The 24,572-nt window shown below is 37.1% G+C and overlaps 1 protein-coding gene across 1 annotated transcript in view; it reads right to left on the reverse strand.

Annotated features, from left to right (window-relative positions):
• Window positions 1–2,163: 2,163 nt before the first annotated feature.
• DEPTOR (DEP domain containing MTOR interacting protein) overlaps window positions 2,164–24,572 on the reverse strand; it is a 188,489-nt gene continuing 166,080 nt past the window's right edge. The window contains exon 9 of the mRNA XM_007526226.3: window positions 2,164–8,545. Within this exon, the coding sequence (XP_007526288.1) occupies window positions 8,417–8,545 (129 nt within the window). The 3' untranslated portion in view covers window positions 2,164–8,416. The remainder of the gene's footprint in view (window positions 8,546–24,572) is intronic.

Below are 24,572 nucleotides of genomic sequence, written 5' to 3' on the forward strand. Positions count from 1 at the left end.
TGTGTGTGCATGCATGCACATGCACTATTTATTTATTTAACCAGAGAGAGATCCATTGTACTGGCTGGGGATATACAATGTACTGGGTCCCACTTGCAAGCCAAGAAGCTCTGACATTGAGACACTTGCCTGGTCACAAGATTAATTTTTAACCTTGTGGGAGCAAAGGGCATTCAGAATGAGATATGATGTCCCAGCAGGGGGAAAAGAAAGTGGCTTAGGCATAATAACATTCAAAAGAAAAGAGAATTGTTAATCTGGGTCTGTACAGGAGAACTAATTTTGTCATGCATCTTCTAAACCTCTAAACTGCTCACAAAGGGCACACAGAGTGATGTTTTAATCAATTTATGCCCAGAAAAGGAGCCTCTTTGTAGAATCAGAATAGTGTTCTTAAAAAGTGTTTGACATGGAATGTCAAACACAGTCATTGATTGATTACAATTATTACTTTCTTAACAGGCTATAAATCTGTTTGGGGCTTAATGATAGGATATAAATCATGGTATGCAATTTGTGGAATTATTTCATATGAAGTTGAGTTTTAAAGATTATGTTTAATAAGATATTTATATAAAATTTTTAAAGAGCTAAACAATTGAAAACGATCTAGAGAACACTTATTTTTTACTTTTCCCAAGTTGCAGTCACAGATACAGAGCTGTATTTTCTTTCTTTCTTCTTCTTTTTTTTTGCAATGGAACTTTATTTTTATTAGTGATATAACAATGATTGAAAAAATTGTGAGGTAAGAGGTGTACAATTCCATTCAATTCCCACCACCAGAGTTCCACATCCCATTCCCTCCATTGGAAGCTTCCTTACTCTTTATCCTGCTGGGAGTATGGACCAAAATTCTTTATGGGGTACAAAAGTTGGGAGGTCTGGCTTCTGTAATTGCTTTTCTACTGAACATGGGTGTTGACAGGTCGATCCATACCCTCAGCCTGTTTCTGTCTTTCCCTAGTGGGGCAGGGCTCTGGGGAGGTGGGGTTCCAAGACACATTGGTGAGGTTGTCTGCCCAGGAAAGTCAGGTTGGTGTCACAGTAGCATTTGCAACTTGGTGGCTGAAAAGCATTAAGATACAAAGCAGAACAAATTGTTTAATAATCAGAAACTTAGCAGATGAGATTTGGGGTCTTTATGTTGGAAGAAGCTGGTAAGTCTATTTTAGGTATGTTCCAAGGGGTCCATGACTTTACTAATTTTTGACCAAGCCAAACAGATCACATGCAGGTGGGCTGAAAGTATTGTCTGGGAAAATGGTGTCAGAGTTGAAAATAGGACCAGAAAGTTGATTCAGGGCAGAGAGTATCTCCCAAATATAGGGAAAGTATATAACTGTAAACCTCATTGATCTGACCTAGGGCCCATGTCTATTCATACTTAGCATAGGAACCTGTGTAACCTCACCATTCCTGTCAGTCTGAGCTCACATGTCATGGTCACAGCTAGAAACATTCTAGGCTGCACTCATTTCAGGTCAAGAGCTATATTTTCTACCCACTGATGAATCTCTTTTCTCCTCAATATCTTAAGAGTACAGTGAAATGATAGCGCAGGTGATTTATTAAATCACTATTAAAATAGAAAAAGTTTCTTCTTCTTAATTAATTAATTAATTAATTAATTTTTAACCAGAGCACTGCTCAGCTCTGGCTTATGGTGGTGTGTGTGTGTGTGGGGGGATTGAACCTGGGACTTGATGGAGCCTCAGGCATGAGAGTCTGTTTGTATAACCACTATGCTATCTACTCCCACCCAAAATAAAAAGTTTCAATATATGGTGGACTTCAAGTAGTGTCTAAGGGGGCTATGGATTGTTCAACTGGTAGAGTGCATTCTTTACCATACATAGGGATGCAGGTTTGAGGCCACCACTTATGAGAAACTGCACTGGGGAAGCTTAATGAGTGGTGGAGTAGGAGTGTGCTATATAACTTACATTCTCTCTCTCTCTCTCTCTTTCCCATTCTGTTTCTTAACTTCTATATAAAATTAAAAATCTACCAGGAGCAGAGGAATCATGCAAGCTGGAGTCCCAGCATTAGCTCTGGTGAAAAAAAGAAAAAACTCTGATATAGTAATCTAAAAATCATACCCCAATACATTTTCTGTGCTTTAAATTTTATCACACTGGCAACAAATCAAGCTACTTAGTATCATGAACCAAATGAACATTTATTAGATAAAATATATGAAGTTTTAGAATATCAAATATTGGAGAAGATACTGATTAACATATTTCACTTTTACATTTTACATGGAGTATACATTGGTCCAGTCACTGTAGAACCCAGTTAGATGTCACTTTGCAAAATTAGCATTAACATTTTCCAAGACTCAACAACTCTAAGTGACTACCTAAGAGAAACCCCTTCACATGTTCCCAGGACATGGCAAGAAAATGTTCATGGTCATTCCATTTATGCCAGCAATAGTAAAAACACATAGCCATTGACAAGAAAAAATAAGTGATTGAGAAAATTGTGAAGTTACAAAAATTAAACCGATTATAACTATGCACAAAAATTTAGAAGAATCATAATATAATCCTGAATAAAAATCATGCTTGTGCCAGACTATTTAAAACTTGATGCTCTTTTAATACAGTCCATTAAAAAGAATCCCAGAAAACCATTAAGAAAAAAAAGAACAAGAAAATGGTAAACTCAACATTCCCCATTGTCATTATGCCAGGTAACAGAAACTTGGATCAGGATTGGGAAGGAACAGTTAAAGAAAGGTTGTCAGTGTTCTGTTGTTAAATTGGATGGTAGTTTGTGGCACTGCCATTACTGTCAGTACCATGACTTCGTAACTACCTGTCCCATAGAGAGAATATTTCTAGGAAACAGATCTAAAAGTGACTTTACAGAATGGGCTGGATACAGGGGCATGTCAATTCAGTTTTGTATCCCTAAATTTTGTATTTCCGAATCTAAATGCAATGTCCAGCAAAACACAAGTGTTTAGTAAGGTTCTTAAGTGAGTGACTGTTAGGTTCTTTTGGTTAATACTGAGTATAGTTCAAATAACCACTCATCCCCATAATTTACCTAACTCCCCACAAATATTAAAGAAAAGAAAAAGAACTAATATTCTTCTAGAATAGAAAACAACCATATAGGATTTTGTCATATGGACTTCTCAATGACACGTAGCAATACTGAAGTGTGTAAGGACAAAATGATAACAAATTAAATACAATGCAGAAAAAAGATTTTAATTAACTTTTTTTTTCTTCAAGCAAAAGAGAATCAGAACACATCCATCAATTGGCACTTTACGCTACATTACAAAATTAGGTATGAGCTTGATGTGTTTTTCCTGACAAGTTAGTCAGATATCAGCTATAAAATGCAACCCTTTCAAAGGATTAAAAAGTATCTGCATTCTGAACAGATAGGAAACCCTGAAGTTATTGTTTAAAATTTTTAACATTTACTTTATCATATACTATTTCACATTATAATTTTAAATACTATGCTGTCAATTCTAGTAAAGGGAGGATATGAATTTCAACCAAATTTTCAAACTAAACATATATATTAAATTCATATATTAACGCATTTGACAATCCCATAGGCTAACTTTGATATGACCTTCATTTTGGTATGCTGAAATTTTGTCCTTTGGGTATTGAACTAGAAATATACCTGAAAATTCTTATACGTATTCTTATTATACCTGAAATTCTTCCTAAAGTGAGTGATACCATAGTGACATCAGTCAGCTAAATGATAAAAATGATATGTTCACATTAATTCTGATAATTTGTAATAAAAATAAAGCAGGATTAATGCTCAGCCAGAGATAATAGTGACATCAGTTTAAAATAGGACTTTAAAGCAGATTTTCACAATACATTTGAAAGGAATGAATAGCTAGAACTATGATATTCTACTGTGAGCACAATACAGTGTTTTTTAAACATCCAAATGTATTCTCTTTTTATAAGATGGTGTGAATTTAATCCATTCAGTCTATTCAAATATGGATGACATCATGCTACCTACTAATTCTCAGAAAATCCTCTTATTAGCTTATACAAATACTCTACAGAGAATACTAGTAAAGCATCAGACAGAGATCAGTCCAAAAGAGAACTGCATTTCTTCCTCTCGAGTACACTTGACAAGTGTGGCTTTCACATTAGTACTGAAAGTGTGTATCATATTGACAAGGAAACAAAAAGAAATTCCATTTTCATCACACATGCCAATGATAAATGCATAATGCAAAACACCTGAGAAAAATTGAAGGGGTGTTCTATAGGGAAAAAGAACGTCATTATAAAGATAGACTCTCACTGAGTGAACCTCACACAGACCACACACACCCACACATGTACACACACATTCATATGAAAAAACTCTCAGAAATACTGCTTATTCTTAATTTAGAGTAAGCCTTGGTACTACATTTAAGAAGGAATTGTACATGCTTAAAGCAGTTCATTTGTCACAGATATTACCTCAAACAATTATTTTTCTAAATGACAAAAGTTAACAACTCAAGATCTGAATCAAATTAAGGTTTACCCCTAACCTTCATAAGTGCATAGCACAACCTAGGATTTAATGAAAGGCCCCGCCACCACTCCAAATACACCAAATCTATTCCTAGTACATTGTTTCCACTGCACAAGGTCACACTGTGAAGGATATTAATGGAAGGGGACAGAAGATTCTGGTTTGGCTTGTGTTTTGACCCAAATAAACCTTATGAGGTCAGGCTCACCACTTGGCCATTCCACACTTCAGTTGCCCCATCAGCAAAGTGAGACTAAAGTGTACTCTCCACAGCTCCACGCAGCACTCTCATTTTAAGATGTTTTAACTTTAACTTTGACATTTTCATTAGGTGCCAAGCTTTATTTACAAATTGATATTGCACTTCTAGCCTGTAGTTGTTCAGTAATTTGAATTTGGATAGCTGAAGTCTTTTAATAGTTAACTTCTTCAACCTTGACCAGAAAAAAAAAAAGTGAGTACCTATTCTTGGTGGATTTAAATTGGCCACAAATTCTTTGCTGTTCCTCCCAACAGATGGCAAAGACTGTTTGCCTATCTCCTGATTTGGGGCTTAGTTTTATGACCTTCTTTGACCAATAAGATGCTATGGAAGTGACACTGTGTACCTTCCAAGCAAGTCCACAAGAGGTCTTGTAGTTTCTGTTCTCACCCTCTTTTGATCTCATAAGGCCTAGTGAGAAAGACTGGTCTAGTGATGAGGAAAAATCACATGGAATAAAACTGAGAAACTTCTATCAGTCACTGTCAATTTATTCTTTTTTAAAAAAATATTTATCTATATCTGATAGAGACAGCCAGATATTGAAAGGGAAGGGAGAGATAAAGGGGAAGAGAGACAGACCTACAACACTGCTTTGCCACTCTTGCAGCTTTCCCCCTGCAGGTGGGGACTGGAGGCTTGAACCCTGGTCCTTTCACATTGGAACATGTGGGCTCAACCAGGTGCTCCACGACTCGGACCCCAATTTATTCTAGCCAGCCAAATTTACCCATCCCCGCCATCAACCTGCTTCTTCCACTCAAATATTTGTTTGAACCAGTGAGCGCAACATGGAGCATTAGTTGACTAGCACAGAAGAACTCTGCACAAACTGCCAGCTCACAGGGTCATAAGCAAATAAACAGCACTAGGAGTTTTGCTTTGTGGTAGTCCATTTATTAGGAATAGATAGCAGATAACCTGTGGCAGGAACTACATTAGGGAATGGAAATAGTCTGAGTAAATATGGTTCCTGTCGTACAGATGTCTAAATTGTAATGAGGGATATGGTATTATAATAGGATAGATTTAGAGTAGACACCCTCATTGCTATCATCCTAGGGGGCTTGGAGTACAAGGGTTCATGGAAGTTTAGAGAAGAGGCAGTGATCCCTAAACTCATAAAGAATTCGCAGAGGAGTGAAGTTAATAAGTTTTTTTTTCCAGGCAAAGACAAAAAGGAAAACTATTTTAGAGAGGAGAAACTGCATGTACAAAGACTACAGTGAGCAAGATGGGGCCTCTAGGGGAGTGGGAACAGTTGCTTTAATTATAGTGCAAGGGTAAAAAGAGTAGGTTAAAGGCCTACCTAAGGTGATAAGTCTCTTTATTCTAGTAGAATCTTATGCAATTTGACATCTATATTGAAATCAAAGAAGGAAACAGTTTCTCCCTCCCCCACAAACTCCACTCCCTCCTTCCTTCTTTCTTCTCTTGTCTCCCTCCCTTCCTCCTTTCCTTCTTACTTATCAGTATTGTTTGACTTTGACTAATGACACCAAGACACTCTGAATCAGGCAGAAGGCTGTGTGGGACAGATAGAAACATACTTCTCTGGTACTTATATTGGCAAAAAGAGAAATGATGTTATGTCAGGTTCCCAGATATGGTGTGTTGGGATGGAAGGAAAGTATACAAGCAACCAGCAAGCTAATACCAGTTCCAGTAGAATGGCCATTATCTTTTGTCAGTTAGTGAATACCTAGGGACAGAAAGAATTTAAGACTTACCCTTTACAGATGTTTACAAATGTGTTCTAAAACTAACAAGTTGTGTGACCTTGGACATAAGACTTACCTAGCATCTTCAGTTTCAAATGGAGATCATGAGCAAAACTGACTGTAAAGGCAAATTAGGATAAGTATCATACACTTTTAATATAGCACTTAGTGAAGACTAAACCATAAAAGTAAGATCTCTAGGTGGAAAAAGACTAGGATAAAATGTGGATGAGGAGTATAGGCTTTAGTATCAAATAAGCTCATGTCTGAATCCAGGTTCTATCACAGTAGTTCTTGCAGTGGTATGAATCTAGCAGCCATTTTTAATATGGCTCAGATTTTGTTTCCATAGCTAAATATTAGGGTGATAATAACTACTTTACAGAGTTGTGTTGAGGATGAATATTTTAATATTCATTTTGTTAATTATGAAAAAGAAAAAGGAAAGAAAGCAAGCCCCAGCGTATTACTCTGGCACATGTCATGTTAGGGATTGAACTCAGGTCTTCATGCTTAAAAGTCCAATGTAATATCCACTGTGCCATGTCCCCAGTCACAAAGATTAAAAATTGCATATGTTAAATGCCACAGCACAGAGTTTGGCATACAGTATAAATGCACACACACACACACACACACACACACACACACACACACATACCCATACACACATATACTATAGTATTTCTCAAATATAGGTTAATGGTATTGTAATACATTCTCTATGACATCAATATTCTATTCGGTGACTACAACTACAGATTAGAAAAGATGAATCACCAGAAACATCTATATGTAACAACTTCAGTACATTATGTCTATTTCACCAGTACCAATACATTAAGCATAACCTGATCAAAAAAGGGCTGAGGTACAACATTCATATTTTTGGCAATATATGGTAAGAAAGTAACATGGTTTTTCAGAATGCATGACATTAATTTATGAAGAATTTAGCATTCTCTGACTCCCTAATTTGGCACTTTGAGATATTTCTTACATACGCCAAGTCCTAAATTGCATTTTTCTAGACAGAGAAAAGAAAGATATATATACAAATGAGCAAAAAGTTACAGCACAAAAAAGTTTTTTTTTGGGGGGAATCCCACCAAATAAGCAGCACATCATGTACTTAGAATGTGTTAACTAGAAAGCTAGTAAAAATTCAGGCCAATAAGGCAATTTAGAGTTTCAAGTTTTATCACAGATGGGTCAAGACCTAGACTATTTAACTTACAAATGTACAATGTCAAAGTAAAATCATCCTAGAAGGCTTGATTTTGAATTACATGTGTATATACAAACTTTCTTGTTTTGATATTCAACATACTCAGAATTCTAGAAAGTTGCTGTAGCTAGCTGATTGATAGAACAAAATAATTTAGGTTCAGAAAAAAAAGAACAGCAAATATTTTTAAGCAGAGGCTCCCTGTCTGCTCTCCTCCTCACAAAGAGCTTGATTTTTTGTTTTTGTTTTTAACTGATGTCAAGACTAAAAACATCTGTTGAATGTTGATACTAAAGCAGGAATTTTATGGGGTTGAAGCACTCGGATGCTTAAAGACCTCCCTCACAATGCTGACTTAACAGATAATATCCCCTGGATGTTGCTTTAATTTGAAGTTTTATGAAATCAATATCCTCTAATAAACAGTGCCATGTTAATTTTGGTGAGAGTTCAACTTAATTTTTTTTCTGTGCTAATGTAAATAGTGTTTCTCTCTCTTTTTTAAGATTACTACCCAGTTCTTCCACACTCGATGTGTATGAAACTCAAAGATGTGGTCGTAAAGAGAAAAGAATCTTATGTCCACTCTCCATGTGTTTATATAGATGTCTAGTCATTACATTATTTTGTGCTGTTCTGGACACTTGCAGAGCCAGGAAGACCACCTGCTCAGCATTCCAGCTCCTCCATGACTTCCATGACGATGGTCCGAGGGCCAGTTAGAATCAGATTGCTCACGGTTCGGTAGTCTACATGTAGCACATTGAGTCCATTCACAGAAACAACAAACTGACAGACCTACAGGAAAGACAAAGAAAAAAGCATTTATTATAGTTCCTGGATTTCACAGATTTCTAAGAAAGATATCAGGAGGTAAAGTACATAAGGCTTCTGCTATATTGGTCTGACCTTAGGGTTTACTGAAGATATTTTCATAATCATAGTGTTTATAACTGTTTTTACTTATAGAGATTCAATGCATGAAAACACACTGTTGTTGTTCCCAAGATGGTCCTCTTTTTACACAAATTATTTCAGCATAATTATTAGAGAGGAGAGAGACACAGAGACACCTGCAACACTGCTTTACCACTCGTGAAGCTTTCGTCCTGTAGGTAGGGACCATGGGCTCAAACCCATGTCCTTGCACATTGTAACATGTGTGCTCAACCAGGTGGGGATTTTCTTTTCTATTGATATTTCTCATTTCTTTGTATCTCCCTTTCTTCTTTCCTTCCTCTTTCTCTTTCTTCCCTTATTTTAAATTTTATTTATTTTATTTGATAGAATAGAGAGAAATTGAGAGGGAGGAAGAGAAAGAAAGATACCTGCAGCACTGCTTTCACCACCTGAAGCTTCACTGCAGGTGGGGCCCCGGGGGTTGAACTTGGGTCCTTGTGCATAACAACCAAGTGTATCACCACTTAGTCTCTCTCTCTCTCTTTTTCTATCTCTCTCCCTCCCCTGCCCTTTAATCCTCTCCCCTCCTCTCCCTTTTCTTCTTCCCTCCCTCCCTCCCTCCCTTCCTTCCTTCCTTCCTTTTTTTTTCTTCCTCTTTCAAGAGAGACCATTTATGCTGTATTATTTGCTTTGCCTTTTTGCTTGTTTCTTTGCCTCTATGTGGTGCTGGGGATTAGGCCTCTCGCTAGTACAGCTGACTCACCCACCTGACCAAATTGGTTTTAATACAGAGAAGATACGTTGCAGTGTCAAGCTGGATCCAGTGTAATCATGAGTGTTTGTATTAGCGGAAGACCAGAAAGTCAAAGGCAAAAGTGGATGTGACAATAGAAGCAAGAATATTGTGAGAAGAGGATAGAAATCAAGGAATATCCTCCCCTGAGAATCTCTAGAAGGATCACACACCCAGAATTCAGGTCCTGGAACAGGATGGCTGAGGACCCAGTAGTGTTGTGTGGAGAAATGAGAAATGTTATGCATGTACAAACCATTGTATTTAATGTCAACTGTAAAACATTAATCCCCCAATAAAGAAAAATATATATATAAAAAGAAGGAACACACACCCGCTAACACCCTTACTGAGCACACACTAATGACTCCAGAATTCTATAGAAGACAATGCATTTGCATTTTTAGACCACTCAGCCTTTAAAACAACAAACTCAACATACAGCCATTGTTCAATGAGATGAATGAATAATTAAGCAAGCACGATTAGGATTTAATCCAAAGAATGTATTACTTCATATAAGTCATTTGTTCTTAAACTAGGAAAAATAAAAGAAAATATAAAGAAGAAAAGAAAAGGAGACAAGGAAAAGGAAGAAGGCAGAGACATTAAAGAGAAGGAAATCAGATAAACTGATTGAGATTGATTATGTCTCCTATATTAGCTGTTCTTTATTGTGATACTTTTTTTTTCTTTCTACTTTTTCCTTTTTTATTGGAGGTGTTATAAATAGCATCACTGACACATGGGTAAAATTTCTCAATTTTCTGCTAAACACTCACCCTCAGCCTTCCATTACCATGCACTAGGACCTGAAAGGAACCCCCCCCCCCCAGAATCCTTTGCTTTGTTGCATTACACCACTCCAACTTCTATTTTGTGTTTTCCCTTCTGTTCTTATTTTTCAAGTTCTATCCATGAGTGAGATCGTCTCATCTTCATCCTTTTTTTTAACTTATCTCACTTAACAGTTGTTCTTAATCAATTTATATATAGTGTCCAAGCAGTAATACACAATTATTTGTTAAATAATTTAGCATCTCTGACTCAAAGAATGTGAAAATACTAAAACACTTGAAAATAATAATTTGCTTTCATTATTTTCCATTTGGGTATATAAATTTAATAATGCATTATTGTATATATGAATGTTATAAACCATAACTACTTTAAATATGAACTATATTATAAAATATATAAAGTAAATGCTGTATTACTGTTTAAAAACACCTGTGTCTATTTAGCTAAACCAAACTGGAAAGCTTTAAAAAGGATGCTATTTATCTGTGGGAAGAATGTAGGACTTGAAATACAGTAAAAGGAATTTGAGTTTTCGGCTAATTTTTTGGAGGATCTTAACTTATTTCTCCTCTTCTATATCCCAAAAACAGAATTTATAAAACGGAAGTTAAGAAAAATGCTTATCTTTGGGGACTAGATGGTGGTGCACCCAGTCAAGTGCAAGAACCAGGGTTCAAGTCCCGGCTCCCCACCCACAGGTCCAATTCATTAGCGGTGAAGCAAGTCTGCAGGTATCTATCCTCTCCTTCTCCTTGTCTTCTCTCAATTTCATTCTGTCCTATATAATAAAAACTAGGGGAAAAAAAGAGAGAGAAAGAGAGATAAAGAAAAAATGGCTTCCAGGAGCAGTGCTGGCACCTAGCCCCAGCAATAAACCTGGCAGCAAAAAAGAAAAAAAAATGCTTATCTTTGAGGTTCAACTTAAACCTTCTTGAACCTTTATGTCTTATGTTGTCTAGATTAGGGAAGTTCTCAGCTATTATGTCCTGTAGAATGCTTTCTTCCCCTCCTTCTCAACTTTGCCATTGGCTCTGCATGGGGCCCTCAGAGGGTCCCAAACAGAATTAACCCAGACTTAAAGACACCAAGATACATCATATTTAGAATGGAAAGGAATAAGGATAAAGAAAGGATCCTGAAAACTGCAAGAGAAAAACCAAGAGTCACCTACAGAGAAACATCCACCCATAAGATTAGCAGAAGATTTCTCCACACAAACTCTATAGGTCAGAAGAGAATGGCAAGATAATTATCAAGCTCCAAATGTGAAAGGCTTTCTACCAAGAATACTGTATCCTGCTAGACAGTCATTCAGACTAGATGGAGGCATAAAAACCTTCTCAGACAAACAACAGTTGAAGGAATCAACTATCACCAAGCCTGTCGTGAAAGAAATTCTGAAAGGTTTCCTATAAATAATCAGATCACCATAAACATGCCCTATATTAGAATACTCTAAAACTCTACAAGAATGGCCTCAAAATATCTTCAATCTTTGATATCAATAAATGTCAATGGCCTGTATTCACCTACTAAAAGACACAGAGTAGGAAGATGGATCAGAAAACACAACCCAACCATATGTTGTCTACAGGAATCCCACCTAACTCAACAAGACAAATACAGACTCAAAGTGAAAGGATGGAAAACTACCATTCAAGCCTATGGCCCACAAAATGGGCAAAAATAGTCATTCTCAACTGGACACAATAGACCTTAAAACAAATAAAATTTTAAAAGATAGAGATGGACATTACTTAGTACTCAGAAGATCAGTCAATCAAGAGGATTTAATGATTATCAACATCTGTGCACCCAAGGAGAGGCCATCTAAACACATCAAACATCTACTGAAAGAGTTCAGCAATATATTAACAGCAATACAATAATAGTAGGGGATTTCATCACCCTTGGACCAGAAACCATCAAATACTTAAGAGGAAAATACTGGCCATCTCTTTTCCATTTAAATTTTAAAGGCATATTCAGTGAAATGAACCTAATTACAAAAATAAAAGTTGAACAATAAACAGAACTTGGACTCTCCCTAGCACCCCCTTCCCTCTTGCTTTCTGGCTGTCTCTATCCAATAAATAAATAAAGATAATAAAAAAATTTTAAAAAATAAAGAAAGGGAAGCAGGACTTGATGCCATCAGTACATGGATCATAGCTGATTGGAGGGGAGGTTGTAGGATTGGTTTAAAGATAAGTCTTGTGCATGTCTGATTATGGTTATTCCCAGAGGCTTCTTAATTCTTCAGACCCATGTGTGAGGAATTACTTGTGAAGATAAGCATATCTCAAAATTTATCCCCAAGATTTCTGTAGTGAGAAAGGGGCAACCTTCAGGGCTAGCTGGGTAATAATAGACAGTAACTTGTGCTTATGTTCAGTTTATTTAATTATCTAAGTCTCAAGCTGGGACAAGGTGAAGTAGCATATATGCAGAAAAGTTGATGGGTATGAGATACCAAAAGAATCTTGCACAGGACTTTATATAAACCTTAGTGACTGAAGTGTTAAGCTGAATTAATTTTAGAGAAATAAAGTACCAAAGTTTGTAACTGATTTACCTCTTACTTAAAACACAGCTAGTACCCATGTCCAGTAGAGAAACAATTACAGAAGGCAGACCTTCTGCATTGCATAAAGATCTTTGGTCCATACTGCCAGAGATAAAGAATAGGGAAACTTCCAATGGAGGGGATGGGTTACAGAACTCTGGTAGTGGGAGTTGTGTGGACTTTTATCCCTGTTATCCCACAATTTTGTCGATCATTATTAAATCACTAATTAAAAAAATGGCTAGTTCAAGGCTAATCTAGGCATAAAGACAGTCCAACCTCCTGAATCTTCACATACTCTTCAAAGTAGCAGAGAATAAGAGGAGAGTTAGAATAAATATACTTTGGATTGCTTATATCCCACAACTGTTCTTAACCATGCTGTCTTCTAAGAAATCCTCTGGGAGTATAAAAATCACATGACGATCCAAAGTCATTCAGTAATGTTGAAAAGAACTAAGGCATCTTGTACTAACTACTATGTAAACTTGAATGAAGTAAATATTGAGATTGGGGAAGGTAAGGTGCAGGACTTGCATGACTAAGACTCTTGCTGCCACATGTAGCAGATGGTGCTCTGGCTTCTCTGTTATGTGAGACTTTCTTTCTACTTAGTGACATTGTAAAAATACTTTAAAAAGGGGGTCGGGCAGTGGCGCAGTGGGTTAAGTGCATGTGGCACAAAGCGCAAGGACCGGCGTAAGGATCCCGGTTCGAGCCCTGGCTCCCCACCTGCAGGGGAGTCGCTTCACAGGCAGTGAAGCAGGTCTGCAGGTGTCTATCTTTCTCTCCCCCTCTCTGTCTTCCCCTCCTCTCTCCATTTCTCTCTGTCCTATCCAACAATGAACAACATCAACAATGGCAAATAATAATAACCATAACAAGGCTACAACAAGGGCAACAAAAGGGGGAAAAAAATGGCCTCCAGGAGTGGTGGATTCATGGTGCAGGCACCGAGCCCAGCAATAACCATGGAGGAAAAAAAAAATGAAAAAAAAAAACTTTAAAAAATCATCAATTTCCTGACTGAGCCCATTTTTTCATAAAGTTTACAATTTTGACTATCCAATTCTCATCCTGTTAGAAGCAACTTGTGATACTTTTTTGGGCATCACCTTTCCAAGCCCTCTCTGTGGACATAGGGTCAGAGGTTTATTTAGTTAATTAGACTTTGGCTAACAGACTCTCATGTTTGGACCTCTGAAACTGGAGCTGAGTAAAAAGAAGAAAAGGTTCATTTGCTCTGCTAGTAGATCTCCAGACCTTACTGGTTTCTGGACTTTATCAGTCCTGGCTCTCTAAGAATGTCTTTGATTCTTTTATATTCTTAATACCCTTCTAATCATTTTGTTTTCCTATGATAGCTGTTTTCTGCCACTGAAAACCTATGATCCCCAGAATAATCCTTACATACCAATATAGTCTAAGAGAGGTTAGGCTATTTGCTCAAGGTCCCATAATAAGTGTTATTGGCAGAATTTAAATGCCACATGACTTCACAACTCTACCTAAATATAAATTTATAAAGTATTATAAAAATGTATGATATATATATATATTATAACATACTATATATGCAGTTTCTGAGGAATGTTAGAATAATGGAAGAGCATATTAGGGGAAAATATATACCTTAAAGTAAAAGTACATAATAGTTTGCAATGACTCAATAAGAGTAGCAAGACCTAAAAAAGATACCATAAAGTCACTTAATCAAACAGTTGCTACTTAGACCTAGATACCCTCAACTACTTCTTATTTCACGTCCCTCAATCACTCTAAGTCCAACTGTGTCAGATAAAGTAAGGACTACGAAAAGCTGGATAAGGGCAAGAGACCAGCATACTTTAATGATGGCCCTTTTGATCACTACCAAGCCACCCCATCTCCTGGGGCCCTAGTCAGGGAATCCTAGGATTCCCACACAGACATGATAAGCCTAGACCTCTAACAGATCCCTCTTTCCACCATCACTGGTCATTCACATCAGGGACAGCATTATAAACCCTCTTGTGGGCCTCTACCTGACTTTGCCCTCAATGAAGAACAATAATAGTTGTAGGGACTGCCCCACTCTCCGAAGGGAGGCTGGGCTAACTTGAGGAAGACTCTGCCACTTGAGGAAGACTGGTCTTGAAATAAGTGCAGCCTAGAATGCTTTTAGCTATGACCACATAATGCAAGCTCAGACCTACAGGGATACAGAATTGTATGGAATTGTACCCCTCTTATCCTACAATCTTGTCAATCATTATTAAATTAAAAAAAAAAAGAATAATGAAAGATAAATGTCTTTTTGTTTTCCTCTTTGTTTTTAATGGCTAACTAAACCATCTAGGCTTATTCAAATCTGATGATGTTGATGTTAACATTCATCCAGCTGATTAAGAAGATTTTTTTCTCACTTAAGATTAGGTTGCTTTTTGTGTCACTTAAAATACTCAACAATATATAAACTTAGTACATTTATTTAATATCTTTCCTTGAGGGGAAAAAAAGTCATGCAAACACTCATGATACTTACATACAAGGTGGTATTTTTAGAGTCAGGCTGTGAAGAAAGAAAGACGTCATCTCTCCCTATGTGGTCCCAACAACTGCTGTGCAGTCAATAGCTACAGACCCCTGTTACTAAAAAATGTGAAAACTGAACTAGAAATGCAGGGACTACTAAGAAAGATATTCAGTTATAATGGACTTTGAATTAGCATCTACAGTACACAGTGTTCTGCAAATCAACACACATTCTGAGTAACTACAGGGAGCACATAGCCTAGGGAAGTTAAATCTCTACCATAAAAAAAAAGCATGCACACACACACACACACACACACACACACAAACACACACATTGTGAACAACCCTGAATGATCCATTCCTTCCACCTGGAGAGGGTGACTTAAATGACACCCATATGTGGTAATTAGGATTTAATTAGAAGTTGAATATCTTTCTTATGCTTATAGTTGTATATATCAGATTTGTCTTAAAAAAATTGAGCACAATTCTCTCATTTCTCGAGTTCATAAAAAAGAAACAATTATAAACTTGCATAATTGCTCTGAACCCATCTCCTTCAAGATAGTAGATCTTTAACTCTATAAGGAAAAGGGAAGAATAAAATTTTAACAACTCATATTAAGTCTATATAGGTTATGTCTTTGAGTCAGAGAGGAATGGAGAAAATCCTAAAAATTAAATCTGGTCAGGTAACAGTTAATAGGAAGAAGGAGGCTGGGACTTTACACATTCTAAGGTATGGTGTGACTGAAGTAAATACTTAGATCAGTCTTCTCCCTCATAAGAAGCCAATCTAAATAAAGAAGGCTAAAGGTGAAGGACAACAGTGAAAGGCAGGAGTAGATGAAGAAATCTTGAAAGCTGCTGACGTTTAAGTTTAGATAGAATATCATAGTTTGATTGTTCTCATTTCTCTAAACAACCTGGTTACAAAAATCATATACCATACTTTTAATAGTCAGACATAAACTGAAAGCAGCAGCATACACTTTAAAATTAAGCACTTCTAATAATTTTTACTTTTCTTCTCTATTATCCATCTGATGGGAATCTAGATATTTGATTTATACAGACCTCTTCTTAGCACCCAAATTTCCAGTGAGCAAGAACAATGTTCTAAAGAGACAACAGGGGCTGAGGCAACAGCATAATGGTTACGCAGTAGAACTTTCTTGTATGAGGCTTTGAGCTCCCATGTTCAATCCCCAGAACTACCATACGCCAGAGCTGAGTATTACTCTGATCTCTCCTTCTTTCTGTATCTTTCTCATTAAAATAAATAAATAAATAAAAGTACTTTTTAAAAGAGTTACTAGAACACCTGACATTTTCACTGATGTTTTTATAGGAGAAATTTCATTTTATTATTATTTATATTTATTTATTTATTTTAACTGAAGCACTGCTCAGCTCTGGTTTATGGTGCTGCGAGGGATTTAACCTGGGACTTTGAAGCCTCAGGCACTAGAGTCTCTGCATGAAATTTCAAACTTCATTTTAAACTCCCAATACACTTATCGATGCAGGAATTACTTCATTTTAAACTCCCAATACACTTATCGATGCAGGAATTATTATGACAGCACCAAGGGGACTCTATGGATGCTGTAATGGTACCATGGTGCCTCTCTCTCTCTCTCTCTCTCTCTCTCTCAAAAATAAAATAAAATAAAATAAAATAAAGAGGGAGAGGGCTCTTAGGTCCAGGTGCATGATCCTGGAGGAGGACCTAGGCTGGGGGGCGGTGAGAATATTTTGAAGAAAAATGAGAAATTTTAGGGGCTGGTAGTAACACACCTGGTTAAGCACACATGTTAAAATATTCAAGGACCCAGGTTCAAACCCCCCAGTCCCTACCTATGGGGGAAAACTTCATGAGTCGTGAAGCAGGGCTACAGGTATCTCTGTCTCTCTCTCCTTATCACCTCCTTCCCTCTTGATTTCTGGCTGTCTCTATCCAATCAATAAATAAATATAATAACTAAAAAATTAAACAAAGAAAATCGAGAAATTCTATACATGTGTCAATGACTATATTTTCTGTAAACCATTAATACCCCAATAATAAATAAATAAATTTTAAAAAAGAATAAAAATGGACCTGGAGGCTGCAGACGGTGTTGTACATGCACAAAACACTGGGTTCATTCCTCAGTGTTACATAAAAATAAATAAAGACCCATCAAGAAAGATACAATATAAATCAAAGGTGTAATTACTCTTGGTAACACCACTGTATATAATTTAGCCGATATGTCCCTTCCCTCCAAAGCATACCACTTGTCATTATGATTTACATTACCTAACCTAGTTTTACCAATTCCACTTACAATCCTCTTTGGTTGTTGTCGTCTTTACAATAAAAACAGGACAGGAGAAGATTCAGTTTGCCATCTGCCTTGTGTAGGTGGGTGGGTGAGAATGCTGGTATGAGCTGATCAACACAGCATGGATGCTACCACACTCTGTAAAGTTCCCTTCACTGTCCTATAGAGCTTGACTTACCCACAGCAAAAATAGATTCCCTAAGAGATAAATGTATTCTCTCCCTCCTCTGCCCTCCCTAATAAAGAGTTTCTCTAGAGGAAAAGCTAAGCACAGAGCAATGGGAAAAGCACTGATCTGAGAGGCTGGGGTTAAGTTCTATTCTTAGCCCTATGCTCTGAGTCATTTTCAGCATGTTACTGCACCTTTCCAAGCATTTTTTCATTACTTTATAATTTGCTGGGGAAAAGAACTATTGTATAGTAGGAATTTAATTAATTAATTAAAAGAGAGAATCAATCAGAGAGTATCACTCTGGTATATGCAGTGTTAGGAGTGGAACTCAGGACCTTAATCATTCAAACCTTGCTGATAGCTTATGTTCCAAGAACGAGGCTTGGAGTTTGCTTTCAGTATACTTTCAAAAAAAGGGCATTATTTTTAGACATGTAAACTGGAATTTAGAAAAGTAAAAATGGGGGGGAGACTTCCGGAGGCGGGGCTACGAGCAGCAACAGATGTGTTTCTCTTCTCTCCTCTCGCAGATGAACTAGGAATACTAAAGGAGACCACCTGGGACTGAAACAAGACAGGACTAGAATGACTTCAGGAACCCACCAAATGACCAATGAGTGCAAACATGTGTGGCTGGTGGACAGAGAGGAGCCTAGGGAGAGATTAAGTGGCTGGTAACAGTCTGGCAGTTTATCAGTTGAGACACCACCACCAGTCTGTTTCACCAACAAGAGGACAGCTGAAGGGAGAGGAAGACTTTCCGGAGACTCACCAAGTGCAACTGTGAGTCTCCATTGCTACTGCCCTCAGAATCTGGAGCAGCAGCAGGGAGGCACTGTGCTGTCACCAAGGGACAGAGAACTAACCAGGAAACTCAGGAGAAGACCTATACCTTGGTGGTATAGTGGTGGGGCTGTGAAAGTCTCTTTGCATAACCACCAGATTATCTGCCAGACACTGCTTTAGCTCTTGGTCAGGAGTCAGTGATTAAGATAAGAAGCCTACTTATAGTTTAAAAGCCCTCAGACCCCCATAGACTACAGGGAAGAAAAGGAACAAAAGAAGCTTTTAAGCCACTGAGCTCCAAATCAGGGATTAAAATAATATTGAAACAACTGTCAGTTTCCACCACTGTGAACCCTTTAATTACAGAACTTAGACACAAGTCAATCCAGGCAATAGTGATAAGTAATTTGAAAAGTAAGGAGAGAGGGACCTCATAACATACTATATAAAATGGTTAAATCAACAAGAAGAAATATTAGAGAAATGAACCAGGACAAGAGTCTAGCTAAAAGTCCCCAAAGGATGAACCACAAAATAATGAGGTAAACATCCAAACAGTTGTTAAGGAAATAATCATAGGAGTAAAGAGTTTGAAAGAATTCTCATCAGAAACACAGAAACAACAAATGAGACTCTGGAAGGAAACACTAATTTTCTCAAGGTTATTAGAGAACTAAAAGCTGAAATAGCTGAGCTAAGAACACAACTAGCTGAACAAGCTAAAACAGTAACAGAACAGGGTAACAAAATAGATGAACTCCAGAAAACAGTACAGGGGAGAGAGAATAGAATCAATGAGGCTGAAAACAGAGTTAGCAAGATTGAGGACAAATTAGAGACAACTAAAAAAGAAGTAAGAGATCTTAAGAAGAGATTAAGAGATACAGAAAACAACAACAGAGACCCATGGGATGACTTCAAAATAAACAATATAAGCATTATTGGCTTACCAGAGGATGAAAGAGAGGAAGAAGAAGAAAGCATTATTCAGGACATAATAGCTGAGAACTTCTCTAGTCTAGACAACATCAAAGACATAAAGATTCAAGAAGCCCAGAGGGCCCCAAACAGAATTAACCTAGACTTAAAGACACCAAGATACATCATGTTTAGAATGGAAAGGAGTAAGGATAAGAAAGGATCCTGAAGGCTGAAAGAGAAAAACAGACACCTACAGAGGAAACCCATAAGACTAGCAACAGACTTCTCCACACAAACAATACAGGCCAGAAGAGAAAGGCAAAAGATATCTATTGAGTGCTCAATGAGAAAGGCTTTCAACCAAGAATACTGTATCCTGGTAGACTGTCATTCAGACTAGATGGATGCATAAAAACCTTCTCAGACAAGCAACAGTTGAAAGAATCAACTATCACCAAGCTTGCCCTGAAAGAAGTTCTGAAAGGTCTCCTATAAACAGTCAGACCACCATAAATATTACATATATCAGAACACTCTAAAACTCTACAAGAATGGCCTTAAAATATCTTCAATCTTTGATATCAATAAATATCAATGGCCTGAATTCACCTATTAAAAGGCACAGAGTAGGAAGATAGATTAGAGTACACAGCCCAACAATATTATCTCTACAGAAAACCCACCTAACTCAACAAGACAAACACAGACTCAAAGTGAAAGGATGGAAAACTATCATACAGGCCAAGGGCCCATAAAAAAGGGCAGGAATAGCTGTTCTCATATCTGACACGATAGACTATAAAACAGATAAGATTAAAAAAGATAGTAATGGACACTACTTAATGCTCAGAAGATCAGTCAATCAAGAGAACTTAACAATTATTAACATCTATGCACCCAATGAGAAGCCATCTAAATACATCAAATGTCTACTGAAAGAGCTACAGCAATATATTCACAGCAACACAGTGATAGAAGGGGACTTCAACACCCCACTCTCTCATCTCTCTCAACTTGACATATCATCCAGGCAGAAAATCAATAAAGACATAACAGAGCTAAATGAGGAGATAGATAAACTAGAACTATTGGACATTTTCAGAGTCATTCATCCCAAGAAACAGCAATACACATTTTACTCAAGTCCACATGGGTCATTCTCAAGGATAGACCATATGTTAGGCCACAAAGACAGCATCAGAAAATTCGAGAGCATTGAAATCATCCCAAGCATCTTCTCAGACCACAGTGGAATTAAACTAACACTGAACAATCAACAAAAGATTAGTAATAGTCCCAAAATGTGGACCCTCAACAGTACACTCCTTAACAACTACTGGGTCAAAGAGAAAATAAAGGAAGAAGTCAAAATGTTTCGAGAGTTCAATGAAAACGAAGGCACAAGCTATCAACATATTTGGGACACAGCTAAGGCAGTAATGAGAGGGAAGTTCATAGCCATACAAGCACACATTAGGAAACAAGAAAAAGCACAAATAAACAGCCTGATGGCACATCTAGAAGATCTAGAAGAAAAAGGACGAAGGAACCCTAAAGCAACAAGAACGACAGAAATAACTAAAGTTAGGGCAGAAATCAATAGCATTGAAAATAAGAAAGCCATACAAAAGATCAACAAAAGTAAATGTTAGTTCTTCAAAAGAGTAAACAAAATCGACAAACCTTTAGCCAGACTCACAAAAAAAAAAAAAAAAAAATGGGTGGGGGGAGAAGACCCAAATGAATCAGAGAGTAAATGAAAGAGGAGATATCACAACAGACACCACAGAAATTCAACATATCATGTGCGGCTCCTATGAACAACTATATGCTACCAAGCTAGAGAACCTGGAGGAAATGGACGATTTCCTAGATACCTACGAACTTCCAAAATTAAGTAAAGAGGAACTAGATAATATGAACAGGCCCATTACAGCTAACAAAATGGAAACAGTTATCAAAAATCTTCTCAAAGATAAAAATCCTGGACCAGATGGTTTTACAAATGAATTCTACAAAACCTTCAAAGAAGAACTAATACTTCTAATTTTAAAAGTCCTCCAGAAGATTGAAGACACGAGAATATTCCCTTGCTGCTTCTATGAAGCCAACATCACTCTGATACCAAAGGCATACAGGAATACAACCAAAAAAGAAAACTACAGAACAATATTTCTGATGAACATAGGTGCTAAAATGTTGAATAAAATTCTAGCCAACCAGATACAGCATTATATTAAAAAGATTGTTCATCATGACCAAGTGGGGTTTATCCCAGGGATGCAAGGTTGGTTTAACATATGTAAATCAATCAATGTGATCCACCATATTAACAAAAGCAAGACAAAAAACCACATGGTCATATCAATAGATGCAGAGAAAGCCTTTGACAAAATACAACATCCCTTTATGATCAAAACACTACACAAAATGGGCATAGATGGAAAATTACTCAAGATAGTGGAGTCTATATATAGCAAACTGAAAGCCAACATCATACTCAGTGGTGAAAAACTGGAAGCATTTCCCCTTAGATCAGGTACTAGACAGGACTGTTCACCATTACTATTCAACATAGTATTGGAAGTTCTTGCCATAGCAATCAGGCAGGAGCAAGGAATTAAAAGGATACAGATTGGAAAAGAAGAAGTCAAACTCTCCCTATTTTCAGATGACATAATAGTATACATAGAAAAACCTAAGTAATCCAGTAAGAAGCTTTTGGGAATCATCAGGCAATACATTAAGGTCCCAGGCTACAATATTAACATTCAAAAGTCTGGCATTCCTCTATGCAAACACTAAGTTAGAAGATATTGAAATCCAGAAATCAATTCCTTTACTATAGCAACAAAAACAATAAAATACCTAGGAATACCTAACCAAATAAATGAAAGTCTTAAATACTGAAAATTATGAGTCATTACTCAAGGAAATTAAAAAAGACATAAAGAAGTGGAAAGATATTCCATGTTCATGGGTTGGAAGAAATAACATCATCAAAATGAATATACTACCCAGAGACATCTACGAATTTAATGCTATCCCCATCAAGATCCCAACCACATTTTTTAGGAGAATAGAACAAATGGTACAAATGTTTATCTGAAATGAGAAAAGACCTAGAATTTCCAGAACAATCTTGGAAAGAAAGAACATAACTGGAGGCATCACACTCCCAGATCTCAAATTGTATTACAGGGCCATTGTCATCAAAACTGCTTGGTACTGGAACATGAATAGACACACTGACCAGTGAAATAGAATTGAGATCCCAGAAGTAAGCCCCCATATCTATGGACATCTGATCTTTGACAAACGTGCCCAGACTATTCAATGTGGAATGCAGAGTCTCTTCAACAAATGGTTTTGGAAAAAAAAAAATGGGTTGAATCATGCAGAAGAATGAAACTGAACCATTATATTTCACCAAATATGAAAGTAAATTCCAAGTGGATCAGGACTTGGATGTTAAACCACAAACTATCAGATACTTAGAAGAAAATATTGGCAGAACTCTTTTCCACATAAATTTTGAAGACATCTTCAATGAAAGAATCCAATTACAAAGAAGACTAAGGAAAGCATAAACCTATGGGACTACATCAAATTAAAAAGTTTCTGCCCAGCAAAGGAAACCACTACCAAAACCAAGAGACCCTTCACAGAATGGGAGGAGATCTTTACATGCTATACAGCAGACAAGAGGCTAATAACCAAAATATATAAAGAGCTTGCCAAACTCAACAACAAGAAAACAAATAACTCCATCCAAAAATGGGGGGAGGACAGGCACAGAATATTCACAGCAAAAGAGATCCAAAAGACCGAGAAACACATGAAAAAATGCTCCAAGTCTCTGATTGTCAGAGAAATACAAATAAAGATAACAGTGAGATAGAACTTCACTCCTGTGAGAATGTCATACATCAGAAAGGGTAACAGCAGCAAATGTTGGAGAGGTTGTGGGGTCAAAGGAACCCTCCTACACTGCTGGTGGGAATGTAAATTGCCCAGCCTCTGTGGAGAACAGTCTGGAGAACTCTTAGAAGGCTGGAAATGGACCTACCCTATGATCCTACAATTCCTCTCCTGGGGATATATCCTAAGGAACCCAACACTCCTATCCAAAACGATCTGTATACACATATGTTCTTGGCAGCACAATTTGTAACAGACAAAACCTGGAAGCAACCCAGGTGTCCAACAACAGATGAGCGGCTGAGCAAGCTGTGGTATTCATACACAATGGTATACTACTCAGCTATTAAAAATTGTAACTTCACCATTTTCAGCCCATCTTGAATAGAGTTTGAAAAAATTATGTTAAGTGAAATAAGTCAGAAACAGCAGGATGAATATGGGATGATGTCACTTTCAGGCAGAAGTTGAAAAACAAGATCAGAAAACATAAGTAGAACCTGAACTGGTTTTGATGTATTGCATCAATGTAAAAGACTTTGTGGTTGGGTGGGAGAGTATAGGTCCATAAGGATGACAGAAGACCTAGTGGGGGTTGTATTGTTACATGGAAAATTGAGAATTGTCATACATGTACAAATTATTTTATTTACTGTCAAATGTAAAACATTAATTCCCTAATTAAAAAAGAAAAAAACACACCAAAGAGTGGAAAAAGATGGCCTCTGGGAACAGTGGATTTGTGGTGCAGGCACCCAACCCCAGTGATAACCCTGGTGGCAAAAAAAAAGAAAGAAAGAAAGACAGGATCTTTAGTCAAGTCAGACGTCCTTAAACTGAGACAATTCTAGAAAGACTGACTGACACTTCCTTGCCCTAACTACAGATTTCTTAGTCCTGAATATAACCCCAAGTACTGATGAAATCAGGAAAGGGTTCTACAACAGAAACTGGAGACTTAGATTTTTCCTTGGGGGATGTTCATCTCCCATTAGCCTTAGCAGAGATTGTGAAATGTTAGTACTGGTCTCATCATGAGTGAAATAGAGGTTGCTTCATGCTCAGGTCAGGCCTACTTTCTATTCTTTAACTTTTCCCACAAAAACACAGTTGACTAG

This window comes from Erinaceus europaeus, chromosome 1 (genome assembly GCF_950295315.1).
Source record: "Erinaceus europaeus chromosome 1, mEriEur2.1, whole genome shotgun sequence".
NCBI lineage: Eukaryota > Metazoa > Chordata > Mammalia > Eulipotyphla > Erinaceidae > Erinaceus > Erinaceus europaeus.